General features: G+C 40.0%; 1 protein-coding gene across 1 annotated transcript in view; it reads right to left on the bottom strand.

Moving 5' to 3' along the window:
- Nucleotides 1–728: 728 nt before the first annotated feature.
- Nucleotides 729–15,296, bottom strand: part of LOC104869636 (zinc finger protein 709) — a 14,793-nt gene continuing 225 nt past the window's right edge. Inside the window, exons 2-4 of the mRNA XM_010634987.3 lie at nt 3,998–4,124; nt 3,742–3,802; nt 729–2,899 (exon numbers count right to left, since the gene is read on the bottom strand). Coding sequence (XP_010633289.1) covers nt 1,564–2,899; nt 3,742–3,802; nt 3,998–4,124 — 1,524 coding nt within the window. The 3' untranslated portion in view covers nt 729–1,563. The remainder of the gene's footprint in view (nt 2,900–3,741; nt 3,803–3,997; nt 4,125–15,296) is intronic.

The following is a 15,296-nucleotide window of genomic DNA, read 5'->3' as shown; positions in this document are numbered from 1 at the left end:
CTTTTTCTTCTTTCTTTTCCTTATTCCACAGCAAATTCTTTCTTCTGCCCTCTTCCTCCACCTATTATCCCTCATCTCCCTTTCTGTTCCTGCTCTTGCACTAACTCAGATTTCTTCTTTTATCGTTTTTTCTTTATGTTCTTTTCTTCTCTTATTTTACCTCACACAAGGGTTAATAGTCTCAAAGGAAAGTGAGCCCCTATTACTGTTAAGTGGTTATATTCTCATCCTTATTCTTGTAGTCTTTCCCTTTTGAATTTAACAGTTTCCTAAAGATTGTGTGGTCGTTTTATTTCCTCTGGCTTCACTTGAAACCTCCAATTCTTTTTCTTATCTACTCCTCTCATCCTAACTCTGTCTAAACCCCCATCCTAAATGGTAAGTATGCTATCTATATTGAAGAGTTTATTCACTGCAAACATGTTTTGGGCTGCTTCTTGATTTTAATTCACATGGTTTAAAGGTGATAGATTAACGACTACCATGAATGGTCAATTTGTAAGTTGTGCTTGATTCTATTGTGTTGCTGATGGTATCAACTTGGGCTAAAGGACTGTGATTGATTTAATGAGTTGTCTTCGCTGATATTAAGGAAATGAGAATGTCTGAGTCATCAGAGACTCAAAAGCTAAAGCGCAACTATATCAGGAAGATTGAAGTAATAACCCAAAAATTAAACCAAGGACAACCCAACAACAAAAATAAAAACAATGGCATTTTTAGAGTTATAGTCTCAATTTAAAAAAAATTTGTTAATCTCACAAGGGTTTTACGTCTCAAGAGAATACATATCAAGTAAGAATATAAATAGTATGTAAAGTGCATTGTTTGTTCCATCAAAGAAGATGAAAGAGCTGGGAATGGCGGCGCATGCCTGTAATCTCAGGACTCAGGCTATTGAAGCAGGAGGGTCGCCACAGCCACCTGAATTTCACAGTGAAACCCTGTCTCCAGATAAAAAGAAAATCAACAGGTACATAAATGGTAACAGCCTGCCAACAGAAAACACAAGAAAATCAGCAAAAGTTCTCAATGTCTTATTAAACACAGTGCAGTACAATTACACAATTATAAGGCAGTATACTTTAAAATGTTTCAGTTTACCTACAAACAATTAAAAACAACAGGTGACAAAGCATATTCCCTAATGGAACTTAGAAAGACTAGAATTTCACAGGGTTTTAACACGATTTGTCACATCTGAGAGCTTTTCTTTTTTCTCAGAATCTTGGGGCTGTCATCCAGAATGTATTAACACATATGCCCAGTAAAGTGTTTTTGCACAGTTCTTCTAGTCCATACTGTCACATCTGTGACTCGGGCAAGATAAGAGGCATTTCTACATAATTTACTGTAACAAATCCTCTCCTATACAGTCTCATGAATGCTAGAAAGGTCTTTGGAAAAATGCAAGCTTCCACATTCCATATTTAAAGTTACTCTCAACTGTGAGTTCTTCCTTGTCTGTGAAAGGAAGTGTGACAACTAGACTTTCCCACATTTCAAACACACAAAGGATTTCTTTCCAGTGTTTTCACATGTATTAGGAGACAAATGAGTAATCTAGAGGTTCACATTGCTTATAAATAGGCTATCTCTATTGTGAATTTTTTCATGGTTTCTCAAGGTACTGGGACGAAAGAAAGCTTTCCCACATTGCTTACACTCGTGTGGCTTCTCTCCACTGTGAATTATTTTATGTCTTCGAAAACTACTTTGCCAAAGGAAGGCTTTCCCACATTGCTTACATTCATATCGTTTCTCTCCACTGTGAAGTTGTTGATGTCTCTGAAAACTGGTTCCCCAAAGGAAGGCTTTGCCACAATGCTTACATTGATATCGTTTTCTTCCACTGTGAAGTTCTTTATGTCTTCGAAAACTGCTTCGCCAAAGAAAGACTTTCCCACATTGTTTACACTCATATCGTTTCTCTCTGTGAACCCCTTCAGATTTTGGAAACTCAGTCACAGGTAAGACTTTTACACGCTGCTTACGTACGAAGGGTTTTTCTCCATGGTGAACCATTTGATGGTATCGGAGGGAATTGGAATGAATGCAGGCTTTACCACACTGCTTACATAAACAAGGTTTAACTGCAGCATGAATTTTCATATGTTTTTTACAGCTACTGGAAGAAACGAAACTTTTCAGACATTCTGTACATTTATAAGGCTTCTCTCCAGTGTGAATCCTTTCATGTTTTCGAAAGGTACCAGAACAAATAAAAGCTTTCCCACAATGGTTACATACATAAGGTTTCTCTCCACGGTGAACCCTTTCATGGTATCGAAGGGAACTTTTATCAGTGAAAGCTTTCCCACATTGTTTACATACATGGGGCTTCTCTCCAGTGTGAATTCTTTCATGTATCTTAAGAGTACTCAAACGACCCAAGACTTTCCCACAATACTTGCACGCATAGGGGTCCTTTCCAGTGTGAAGTTTTTCATGTGATTGAAGTGACCCGAGATTCGTGTAGGGTTTTCCACATTGCTTACATACATGGGGTTTCTTTCTACTGCAAATTCTTTCACATCCTTGATAAGAACTGGAAGAAAGGTCATTCCTACCTTGCTTAGTGTCAAAAGCTTTTTCTCCAGTTTGCGATCTTTCAGCGTTCTGAAAGCCTTGAGGACAACTGAAGTCTTTTCTATTTTGCTTATGTTTACAAGTTTTCATTCCACATTCTTCATTCTTGTAAGTTTTGCACACAGTGTCAGCTTTGAGGGTTAACTTTAGGGATGACCGACTAATGATGACACGCTCAAAAATGCAGCTTTCATGTGGTGATGTTTGAGGGGAAGTTTTCTTCTTTACAACATGCTCTGGTGCCTGGCTGAAGGTTTTTCCACATTGACTACCTCCATGATATTCACCAAGTTTGTCTATATCTGGACTTCTAAAAACAAAAGACAAGAGCATTACTAAGATTTTGGATAGTCACAATTCACAAGACATACTGGTTTTATGTTCTGTAACAATCTTCAAACATATAGCGACTGCCTGCTCTGCTCTGAAGGATGACTCAAAACAAGTATCAAGATATTGGTACTCATGCGTTTTTTGATTTTAGTTTTGAGAGAGGGTCTCACTGTGTAGTTCAGGCTGGCCTTGAACTCACTACATAGCCCTCCCTGTAAGCCTGGCTGTCCCCAAACACATAGCAATATTCCTGCTAAAATCCACCATGTGCTAGGATTACAAGCCTATACCACAACACCTGGCTCGTGAGCTTTTTAATATACTGTATCCATGATATGTACTTGGCAAACACTAAATGTCAAAGTCACTTCTAAATATTTGGAGTTTCTCATGCAAAATACTACTACAAAAAAAACATGTTCCATTCTTAAATACTGATACATCCATACTGTTACCATGAATATAGTTTTAAGTGTCAATATAAAAATCTTTTTTTCATATATACTTTATATTCAAGTCCTGAGAGTAATGTGATTCAACATTTTCATAATTTTGTACATGAATGAAAATTTGTAAATATTCAACCATGAGAAGCTTTCACTTATACACCATGTCAGTACCCTGGAGGTGTCTTCCCTACAGAGATGTCCAACACTGGAACATCAATTTTCCACATATGGACATCTAGCATGAAAACAGTTTTTCACAAACATTTCACCTTTATAAGAGGGATTTATTTCTATCATTTGACTGTTTTAATATTTTCCTCACACAACAGGATTCCTAAGAGACACTCTTTCTCTTCTGAATGCAAATTACCTTACAGTGCTCCTGGGGTTTATGTATTCATCTTCAAAGTTTGAGTATTCACATTTTTGTCCTAAAATGTAGAGCCAAAAAATTCAAAATTATTACTCTGTAGAAAAATTGCTAGAGTCTACCTAGATTTATACATTATGCAATTATACCTGGCATATTCCTCTAAATGGTCCATTTCCATTTTCTAAATAAGGAGACAATGCTGATGAGCAAGACACTTGTTCTCTGCTGCACTAGGCAATGGCACCAACCTTACCTATTGCAACCAGATTCCTGAGGGTTTCCTGCATTACATCTCTGTAGAGTTGCTTTTGGGAAGGATCCAGCAGAGCCCACTCCTTAAGGGTGAAGTTCACAGCCACATCCTTATAGGTCACCGGTTCCTATAACAATCACACATACATCTCCATGAGCAAGAGTGACATTCACTGCAGAGGAGATCTAGGTTTACCTCAAAACCTCTTCACAGATGCTGTGTTCTCCACATACACCTTCACTAGGCATCTCAGTCTTCAGTTTTGTTCTCCTACTTACACCCTCTCCTAGGGCAATTCTGATGCTAGATTTGAACAACGTGAGCCACACTAATTTCTCTTTCCACAAGGGGTCTATAAAACTACATTAACAAATTCCTACTACTGAATGCTCGGATAGTTACCACCACCTGTCTGCAACTGCATATTCTTACAAATGCCTGAGAACAAAGTTCAACTTTCTTGGAATTTAGAGCTGCTACTGGGTTGGACCACACCAACATAACTGTAAAATTCCACGGTGTTCCAACTTCATGACAATAATATTCTATTTGTTGAACAGTTCTTATCCATCATTTAGATAAGGCTACCTTTTCACAACCTCCAAAATATAAACTGATGAATGTCTAATGAGCTGGTTTGACAGCTACTAGTCAAAAGCACATCACAGGGCTGGGGATTTAGCTCAGTGGTTCCGCTGCCTACCTCGCAAACACAAGGACCTGAGTTTAATCCCCAGTACTGAGAGACAGAGAGAGAGAGAGAGAGAGAGAGAGAGAACACCACATCACAATGCATTTCTTAGGGAATTGAATACATCCTCTGTGTCTGTATAAGAGACGACTTTTGGAAGCTACTGAACAGCTTCTAAATTTTAGAACAATCCTATTTAAATAATAAAATACTCATGGAGAATAATTCACTATTTTAATATGTAACAGGCATTATATTACCCACAGCAAACTCTCAAAGGACAATGCAACAGGGAAAAATGGTATACGTTCTTAGAACTCAGTCACCAAGATGCCTCCTCTCATGCATATTAATAAACTTATATAATTCCTAAAATGCACCTTGCATACACAAGAAAAACTAGTTTGCCACATCTACTAGGCATTATAAATGTCTTGCAACATTTATAGCCTTAGGAATAAGAAACTACAATGGTGCCTAATATGTAAAGAAACTTAAAAACTACACTATTCATGACACTGCATTATTGACCAGGAGTCTCCAAACGACAGATCCAAGCAAAAGAAATCAACCATCACTGGGCCTACAAATAAAAAGAAAACTAATTCATGACAGCGGAGCAAGTCTACAACAGTGGCAGGCCTCATGGTGAGTTTAATACTTCAGGCAGTGACAATCAGATACATACTTGAAAAACTTACAACATATAATCAAATTATACTTTGAAGGGGGAATATGAAGCTTGGTGTTTCACTAATCCACAAAGTAAAAACAGTTTCTCCAAAGAAAATTAATAGTGAAATTTAATACACAAAAATTTAAGGGAGGCAAAATTCAATCAAATAAAATTGTCCACAATACAAAAGGATTACTTTGCTAAAAGATAAATATATGATCAAAAAATGGAAAATGCATACCTTACTCAAGATAAAACATGATATATGAAAAAAGCTGAAACCTTGGTTGAAAAAAAAGTGATGTGGGTTATAAGTAAAAAACACTATCACAAAGAAGCAAATTGTTTTCAATGAACCGAGAATCAGTTGATACCATCCACATCCATGTGTTTAAATTTTAATACAATCTACAGAACAGTCTGAGAATGATATATGCATTTGCACTTCAAAATATAGGAACTATTTTTCACAGCACTATAATACAAGTTTGCAAAAAATTCAAGAGTTATGACCACTGACACAGATGACAAAATAAGTTGTTCCATGCCTCACATACGGCATGTGTAAAATATACCAAGACAAAGAAACAAACCAGAACACTTTTCTTCAAATGCCTTTAATACATATGGAAAGTTCTAAGAGGCCAAAACTGAAAGAATACTTAAAGTTTTTTTTAAATTGCATATGGACAAGATAGGAAAAGTAGGCAAATAATTAGGATAGCAGTAATCTATGCAAGAGGATACATCTGGCACAAATACTTGGAGAGACTAACCACTGATCACCGTCCACTTAGGTATGTTTCTTAGGGTGCCCAGGATAATCACGAATGTCTTATAATTTTTATTCTTTTTTTAATGTACTTCATGATGAATTATTTAAAAAAAGAGTTCTGTTGGTAGAACAAACACTAAGTTCTATACAATCATCTGCCTTGAAAGGTGGCCATATGAGTCATGCAGATTGCAGCAATGAACAAAGCACCAAAGAGTAAGCTAAAAAGTCAGAATGCGTGCTGGCCGTCACGAGGACAGCAGGTTTATAGGTAAAGTGAGAAAAGACACACAAGGAGATCAATGTGCAGATAACCTGTCACTGGGAAAACTGCTCTGCTCCTGTACACAACTGTGGCTCTAAGATTGACACATGTCAATAAAACATTAAATTAAAAAGGTGCTATGTAGCCAGGCCTGTAATCCCAGCGCTCGGGTGGCTAAGGCAGGAGGATCACTATGAGTTGCTGTGAGTTCGAGACTAGCCTAGGCTACATAGTGAGTTCCAGGTCAGTCTCAACTACATAGTGAGACCCTGTCTCAAAAACCCAAGAAAGAAGGAAAGAAAGAAAGAAAGATTGTCACTACTCTTTAAACTTTTCAATGAAATTTAAAAGGAAGCATTACAACCAAATTCATTCCTGGAAACAAGTGCTACTTTGATTCCAAAAGCAGGGAAGACCCAACCAAAAAAGAGAACCACAGGCTAATCTCCCTAATGAACACAGATGCAAAAATCCTCAATAACATACTGACAAAAAATATAGAAGGTCATCAAGAAGATCATACACCCTGAACAAGTCAGATTTATTCCAGGGATGCAAGGTGGTTTTTGGGGGGCTGGCCATGGCCCTCTGACACCTGACATTTGACCTTTGAAAGGAAACTTCTTCCTCTACAATGAAGGCATTGATACAATCTATGTAACATTTGTTAATTTTCAAGGACTCTGTTAAGCTTATTTGTTCTTTGACCCTGTGACGAAGGAACTCAAAGAGATAGCCAAAGATCTGGTTTTATGGGTAGGAGTCAGGAAATCTGGTTTTTGCATAAGAAATGATGGAGATGATTGCTTGGTGCTCCCTGTTGATGTCCCTTTAAGGAAAGCTGTTTCTGTAGAAATAAACCAGACTTCACTTGATCTCCACTCAGGCTTGAGTGTTCTTTCCTTTCTCAATCCTCACTCCCCAACTCAGGCATGTTCGTGATATGAGGGCTGGGCCGACACAGTAGTTCAACATATGAAAATCAATAAATGCATGAAAATCAGTAAATGCCCATATTAACAAAGTCAAGGACAAAAACCATATAATTATCTCAATAGATGCAAAAAAAGCATACAACAAAATTCAACAACCATTCATGATAAAAACCCTGCAGAAAACTGGAATAGATGGTCTATCTCAACTTGATAAAAGCTATCTACGAAAAACCAACAGCCAACATCATACTAGATGGTCAAAAACTGAAAACCTTCATGCTAACATCAGGAACAAGACAAGGATGTCCACCGTCACCACTCCTGTTCAATATAAGTTTGGAAACATTAGCCACAACAATTAGACAAGAGGAAAATAAAAGCAATAAAGATAGGAAAGCAAGAAGTGAAAACTGGCATTATTTGCTGATGAAATGATACTACTCTACATGGAAGACCCAAAAATCTCTGCCAAAATACTTCTATAGACTTAATTGACAGATTCAGTAAAGCAGTTGGATTTAAGGTCAACACTCAAAAATCAATAGCCTTCTTGTATAGAATTAACAGACTCACTGAGAGTGAAATTAGGGAAATAATCCCTTTCACAATAGCATCCCCAAAATGAACTATCTAGAAATCAATCTAACAAGGGAAGCAAAAGACCTCTATGCTGAAAACTACACCACTCTGAAAAAAGAGATCAAGGAGGATATAATAAATGGAAAGACATCCCTTGCTCCTGGGTAGGAAGAACAAACATACTTCCATAACTACTATATTCAATGCAATCCTGATTGAAATTCCAATGGTATACCTCACAGAACTAGAGAAAACAATCCAAAAACTCATTTAGAACCAGAAGAGACCCAGAATAGCAAAAGCAATTCTAGGCAACAGAGACATGACAAGGGGTATCACAATTCCCAACTTGAAAACTATACTACAAAGCCACTGTGATAAAAACAGAATGATACTGGCAGAGAAACAGACCCAAGGATCAGTGGAATAGATTAGAAGACACAGAAACAACTCCAGACATACTCAGCTACCTCATCTTTGACAAAGGAGCCAAACATCCTCACTAGAGGAAAGATAGCCTCTTCAATAAATTGTGTTGGAAAAACTGGATTTCAACCTGTCAAAGATTAGAACTACACCCTATCTTTCACTATGCACTAAACTAAAATCCAAGTGGATTAAAAATCTAAATATTAAGCTGGGTGTGGTGGCACATTCCTGTAATCCCAGCACTCGGGAGGCAGAGGCAGGAGGATCACTGTAAGTTCGAGACCAGCCAGAGCTACAAAGTCAGTCTCAACTACATGAGACCCTGTCTCAAAAAACAAAAAACAAAATAGGTCAGTGGTGTCATAGCCTGCCTTATAATCACAAGGTCCAGAGTTTGAACCCCAGTACAAAAAATAAATAATTTAAGAATTGAAAAATAAAATAAAAACAGAAACACTAGCCAGGGATTTAGCTCAGTGGTTCAGCAGCCTGCCTCAGAAGCCCAAGGTTCTGAGTTTGATCCCCAGAACCACCCACCCACCCACATCCACACCCACTCAACAATAATGAAGGTAACAAGAAAGCACAGAACAAGAATAGTAAGAAAAAGGTTTTGAAGGGCCAGGGATTTAGCTCAATGGTTCTTCTGCCTGCCTCTCAAGCACAAGGACCCGAGTACAATCCTGGTACCAAAAAAGGGGGAGGGGGTTTCAAAGAAAATAACCACTGAATTGAAGACAGAAGTTACAGAAAAGCATGTGTGGGGTATTTATGTGACCGATCTGGCCTAGCATACAAGATGGCAAAGTGGATAATCTCACCTATTTTAAAGAACAAAGACCCTATCTAAAGAGCTGCTGATGTGGCAAAGGAATAATGATGCTAATCAAGCAGACGCAGACCACCAGCCCTGGAAGAGGTGGAAAAACATTTGTTAGTGTGGTTCAATAAGAAACTGCTGACGGGATAACATTAGTGAAGCTATGATCTGTGTAAAAGGAAGTTGCAGAGTGATTTATTACAAGAAAACCCCTCTGCAACAAGTGATGAATTTAAAGCCAGTGGAGGGTGGTTTGTTAAATTCTGCAAGAGAAGTGGCATCCACTGTGTGGTAAGACATGGTGAGGCTTCCAATTCTGACAAGGCCACTACAGATGGCTGCAAAAAAGAATTCATGTTGCTCCTGAAGGCAGAAGGATACATCATCCCAGTGTTCAAATGCAATCAAACAGGGCTCTTCTGCAAGATGCCAAACACAACCTGTTTTATGCAGAAGGAAAAGGAACTATGGTGTACAAGCCCATGAAGGACAGTTTGCCCCCTTTCCTAAGGTGTGAATGCAAGCACTGATTTGAAGATTAAGACATTATTGGTGAATCATTCCCAGACTTCTCATGCATTGAAGGAATAGAATGTGAACAGGCCAGACTGCTTTGTCACGTGGAGGGCTGATGCAAAAGCATGGGTCACACAAGACAATTTATGGAGTGGCTGCACAAGTTGTTTGCATCCACCAGTAAGAAATATCTTTCTGGAAGCCGGGCGTGGTGATGCACGCCTGTAATCCCAGCACTCAGGAGGCTGAGGCAGGAGGATCACTGTGAGTTCAAAACCAGCCTGGGCCACATAGAGTTCCAGGTCAGTCTCAACTACATAGTGAGACCCTGTCTTGGAAAAAAAAAAAAAAAGAAAAGAAAGAAAGAAAAAAGGAAAAGAACAGAAAAGAAATATCTTTCTGGGTGGTGCACACCTGTAATCCTGGCACTCAGGAGGCTGAGGCAGGAGGATTGTTCCAAGTTCAAAGCCAGCCTGGACTACAATGTGAGTTCAAGATCACCCAGGATTATGAAATTAAACTCTTGTTGCAAAAAAAAAAAAAAAACTTTCTGATTACCAGATGCCTGAAAGGTTCATTCTGATGAACCCAGGGCATATACTCCAGCCTTGGTGGATGATATGTGCAGTGAGTATAAGACTTCATAAATGACTGGGGGTTTACTGCAGTGGTTTAGCCTCCTGCTTCACAAGCATAGACCTGAGTTCAATCCCCAGTACCAAAAAAAAAAAAAAAAAGAAAAAAGAAAGAAGACTTCATAAAAGTCAAATTCCTCCCCCACCAACATGGCACCTCTTCTGCAGCCCATTGACCAGCAAGTGATTAGCAACATTAAGAAACTGTATACAGGGTCAGGGATTTAGCTCAGTGGTTCCAGTGCTCAGGGACCCAAGTTTGATTCCAAGTACAAAAAAAAAAGGGAAGCTGTATATAAAAACAGTCTTCACTCCATGGGTTTTTTTTGTTGTTGTTGTTTTTGTACCGGGGATCAAATTCAGGTTCTTATGCTTGCAAGGCAGGTGGCGGAAACACTGAGCTAAATCCCCAGCCCTTCACTCCATGTTTTAATGTCACTGAAGAAACATCTTTAACTTTCTGAGTTCTGGATAAAACATTTTGCTGTCCTCCACTGCATCAACCCTCACTGACAAAGCCTAGGAAGATGTCCCGGAGGAGATTATAACTAGACTATGTCACCGAGGGCTGGGGATTTAGCTCAGTGGGTCTGCCACCTGCTTCACAAGTGCAAGGACCTCAGTTCCATCTCCGGTACTACTACTACTACTGCTAATAATTGAGGAACCAAAAAGAGGCCAAAGTCCCTCCGTTTTAGCTAAGCCAGATTAGACGCTCCATTATTCAGGCTGACCTTTAAACTCTGCAAATAGCCTTCCATTGCCAAAGAGTAGATTAACCAAAAACCAGGTTTTTCAGGAATTGCAACTGAGCAGTTTCCAGGAATCGCAACTGGGCTGTCTGTTTATTCCAGAAACTGCAGCCAGGTCAAAGTATGGCAAAACCGGCTGTGGCAGTTAGATGACTAAGATAAATCTCCCCCACAAACCCCTGCCCGCGCCCAAATAGTAGCCAATAAGTTTGAAGTATTACATCTTATAATATCCAATAGTAAGTTAGAATTATAGGCCAACAGAATCAGCAGGAATTGTAAAAATGAGCCAATAGAAAGAATAAGATTTCAAGCCCCCTAAACCCTATATAACCATGCTATAACCTGAACTCTGGGCTCTTGCTTCCCTGATGGGCAAGGGTCCAGGTTCAAACCTGAAATAAACTTCTCTTGTACTGAGATCTGGGTACAACAATAATAATCGCAATAATGTTATTTCTGAAGGGTTATGGCACAGAAAAAAAAGTGACATTAGACATTTTTCTGAGGCAGGAGGATCACTGTGAATTCGAGACCAGCCTGGGCTACATAGTGAGTTCCAGGTCAGTCTCAACTACATAGTGAGACCCCGTCTCAAAAAACAACAACAACAACAAAAAATCCAAAAGTGGGGAAAAAAAAATTGAGATCAAGGAAATAGATTTACCTCCCAAACCTGCTAAATATCCGAAACGCGAGTGTTTGTGTTCTCTAAATTTGAAGAATGAATTCTAGGAACAACGGATGTGAAGAGAAAGGAATATAAGGCCAGGGATTTAGCTCAGTGGTGCTGCCATCTGCCTCACCAGTACATGGCCCAGAGTTTGAACCCAGGTACAAAAAAAAAAAAAAAAAAAAGTAGGGAATAGTTCTTGACAGAAAGATAGCACCTACCTAAGTGAAACAGAAGGGGGACCATAAAATAGGTTGCCTGTCCACCCGTCTTTTCAAATGCATTTCAGTCAGCAAGGCCGGGAGGTGAGGCAAAACCATGACCAAACAATAAGATTAAAAGTACAGTCACCCAGGTAATAAGTGATTAAATGGGGATCAAATGGGAAAACAAGTCACACAAAGTGAATCGCCCCATTCAGGGTATCAATCACCACTATTCTCCAGGGGAAGTAGCATCTTTCTTTTTTGTAATGCTAACCAGTAAATGTGCCTCAGTTGTTCCCCATGTTGGCTCCTTGCCTGTGGCCCCAACTGCCTGCAAGGCATCTAATTAACTGACCTATCTACAATAGCACCCTCTATGACCTAGTTATTTGACTTTAAAAACTGTGGAAGCTGGGCGTGGTGGGGCACGCCTGTAATGACGGCACTCGGGAGGCTGAGGCAGGAGGATCGCTGTGTGAGTTCAAGACCAGCCTGGGCTACATAGTGAGTTTCAGGTCAGTCTCAACTACATAGTGAGACCCTGTCTCAAAAGACACCAAATAAATAAATAAATAAAAACTGCGGAGAGGGCCAGAGCTCTAGCTCAGTTGGTTCCACCACCTACCTGGCAAGCGCCAGGACCAGAGTTCAATCCCCGATACCAATCAATCAATCAATCAATACATAAATAAATACTGCAGAGAACATAATCTCCTCAAGAACATTGGCATATACTCCAACACAGACCATATCTTGGGCTATGAAATGCACCTCAAGAAATCTAGCAGGACAGAAATCACAGAGTAGGCTTTCAAGCCCACTGGTAATGTAATTGGAAATAAACAGGAGATGCAGAACACAGAGCTTGAACCACAAACTTTTAAGTGATGTGTGTTAAGGAGAAGTCTCAAAACATATTTAAGTATTGCAATATATATAAAGGCTGTGACACAGCTTAGCCATGAGAGGCCCTAGGTTCCATCACCAACACGGGGGTGAAAACACTTCTAAAATACACAAGGAGCTTACACATAGGGAATGAGAAAATAAACCTGTCTGTACACAGATGGCATCACTGTCTACCTCAAAAATCCCATGATCCAACAACACCCTACTAGAATTAATGAAGGATTGTAACAAGGTTGTACAACACCAGTTTAATATGCAAAACTCCAACATTTTGCTACATATTTATGATAAAAACCTGGATTCGAAATTAAAAACAAAACACCACTGGCATAAAGACATAAATGGCATAAAGAGAGGAAGAAAGAGAAGGAAAGAGACAACAATTTCAGTCAAGATGAAAGAACACATTTTTAAAAAATGCTCACAGAAGAAATCGATATCATGCAAGCCATTATCATAGAGATGCTATTTAACTACACATCAGGAAAATAAACTAAGATCATTTCAATTGTTGCCAACAAGAAGTAAAAATATATTCACAAAAATTCTTACTCAGATGATAAATTCATAAAATGTGAACATTTCCTACTGAATTTGAATTCACCCACAATCTGATAAAACCATCCATTTTCTTCCTATTCTGTTAGCAAAAATTTTACGATGCACTAGCACAATGGAGGATAAAATCAAAAATACCTTTTAAAAAACTGTTAAAGCCAGGCGTGTTGGCACACGCCTGTAATCCCAGCACACAGGAGGCTGAGGCAGGAGGATTGCTGTGAGTTCAAGACCAGCCTGGGCTATATAGTGAGTTCCAGGTCAGTCTCAACTACACAGTGAGACCCTGTCTCAAAAAAACAAAAACAAAAACAAAAACAAAAAACAAAACAAAACAAAAAACAAAAACAACAAAAAAACCTGTCAAAAACCTAAAAAACCAGGACTGGGGATTTAGCTCAGTGGTTCCACTGCCTGCCTCGCAAGCACAAGGTCCCTGAGTTCAATCCCCGGTGCAAATAAAAAGATCACCAAAAAACCAAACAAAACAGACCAAGCCCCACAGTGCGTGACAAATAATATCAGCCTGTGATCACTTCTGGGTACAGAATCAGATGACTCAGACACACACACACAACTGACCATGGGGTAATATATTCACCCCCAAGGTGATTCGATTGATATCTACATTCTTAAACACAGATTTAAAAATGATTTATTTCAATAATTATTATTAGAAAGCAGCCTGTTTCTCCCACATTTCACAAGGACCCCACACTCACAAGGTCAAACACACGCCTCTGCTTACAGACCACTCTGACTGGGCAGAGGCAGCCCAAAGAGGCTCCTTCCTAGTAGGAGAGGGAGCTGAGCGGCCAGGAAATTTCCTTCGGGGATCTCCACATACCCTTCTCTCTCACTCTTCCTGTCTTTGTGAAGACACGCCCCCTCTGCAAGTTTAATTCGGACAGTTACCAAACCCTCACCCAGAATCACTTCAAGATTCTCAGCACTTTGTGGGGACAGATGCTTGTGTAATCCCAGCACTCGGGAGGCTGAGGAAAGAGGATCGTCCATCCCAAGTTTGAGGCCAGCCTGGGCTACAAAGTGAGTTCAAAGCCGGCCTAAACTGCGTGTAGAGTCTGTCTCAAAACGAAAAACAGGAAAAACAGATCCTTGCTCTCTAAATTCCCTTTCCCCAAAAGAGACCATCCCAGGCCAACCACAAAATGGACAGCTACAACTTTCTCTTACAAGCTGATAAAATCCCATAGCTTGGGCGGGGGATTTACCTCAGCGGTTCCGCCGCCTGCCTCGCAAGCTCAAGGTCCCGAGTTCGATCCCCGGTATCCAAAAATAAAATAAAATCCCATAACCTGTAGGAGAGGACAGCGTTCTGGTCTAGTTGCTAGGGGTCCCTCTCAAACCTGTGCTGGACTGTGGAGCTCGATTCCTTTTGTCCTGATTCTCCCTTGATTTCTCATCTTTTTTCTTAACGTCGTGAAAAAACAATTAATTCAAAGTGAGCAACACGTCGCTTCCATTCAACCTCCTCTCTCAGGTACAGAGTGCAGCGACTGACAATATGAAGGAGCGCCTGGGCATTTGGAGGAGGATGGCTGTGCCTGAAGTCACCGCGTAGCCCCCAGACTGGCCGCGAGCTCTGTGGACCCTCCTGCCTCAGCCTCCCGAGTGCTGGGATCACAGGCGTAAGCCATCAAGCCTGGCCAATTTAGGGGTGTGCTTTTGTTTTTTGCCACCTGTAAAAATCACTGTGACATTAAACTAGTTGATGCTTCTCTTGAACCTCAAACACTCAAGAAAAACGGTGGAGTGAAAAGGCAGGGGGGACCTGGGACCCCAGCTGCCGGAGCCCTTTCCGCGCGAACCCACACAGGGGGCTCCCGACCCGGCTCAAGGAGCCGCACAGAACCCGCAGG

This window comes from Fukomys damarensis, unplaced genomic scaffold (genome assembly GCF_012274545.1).
Source record: "Fukomys damarensis isolate Sample0158 unplaced genomic scaffold, DMR_v1.0_HiC HiC_scaffold_37, whole genome shotgun sequence".
Taxonomy (NCBI): domain Eukaryota; kingdom Metazoa; phylum Chordata; class Mammalia; order Rodentia; family Bathyergidae; genus Fukomys; species Fukomys damarensis.
This window is presented reverse-complemented; position numbering and strand designations above follow the sequence as displayed.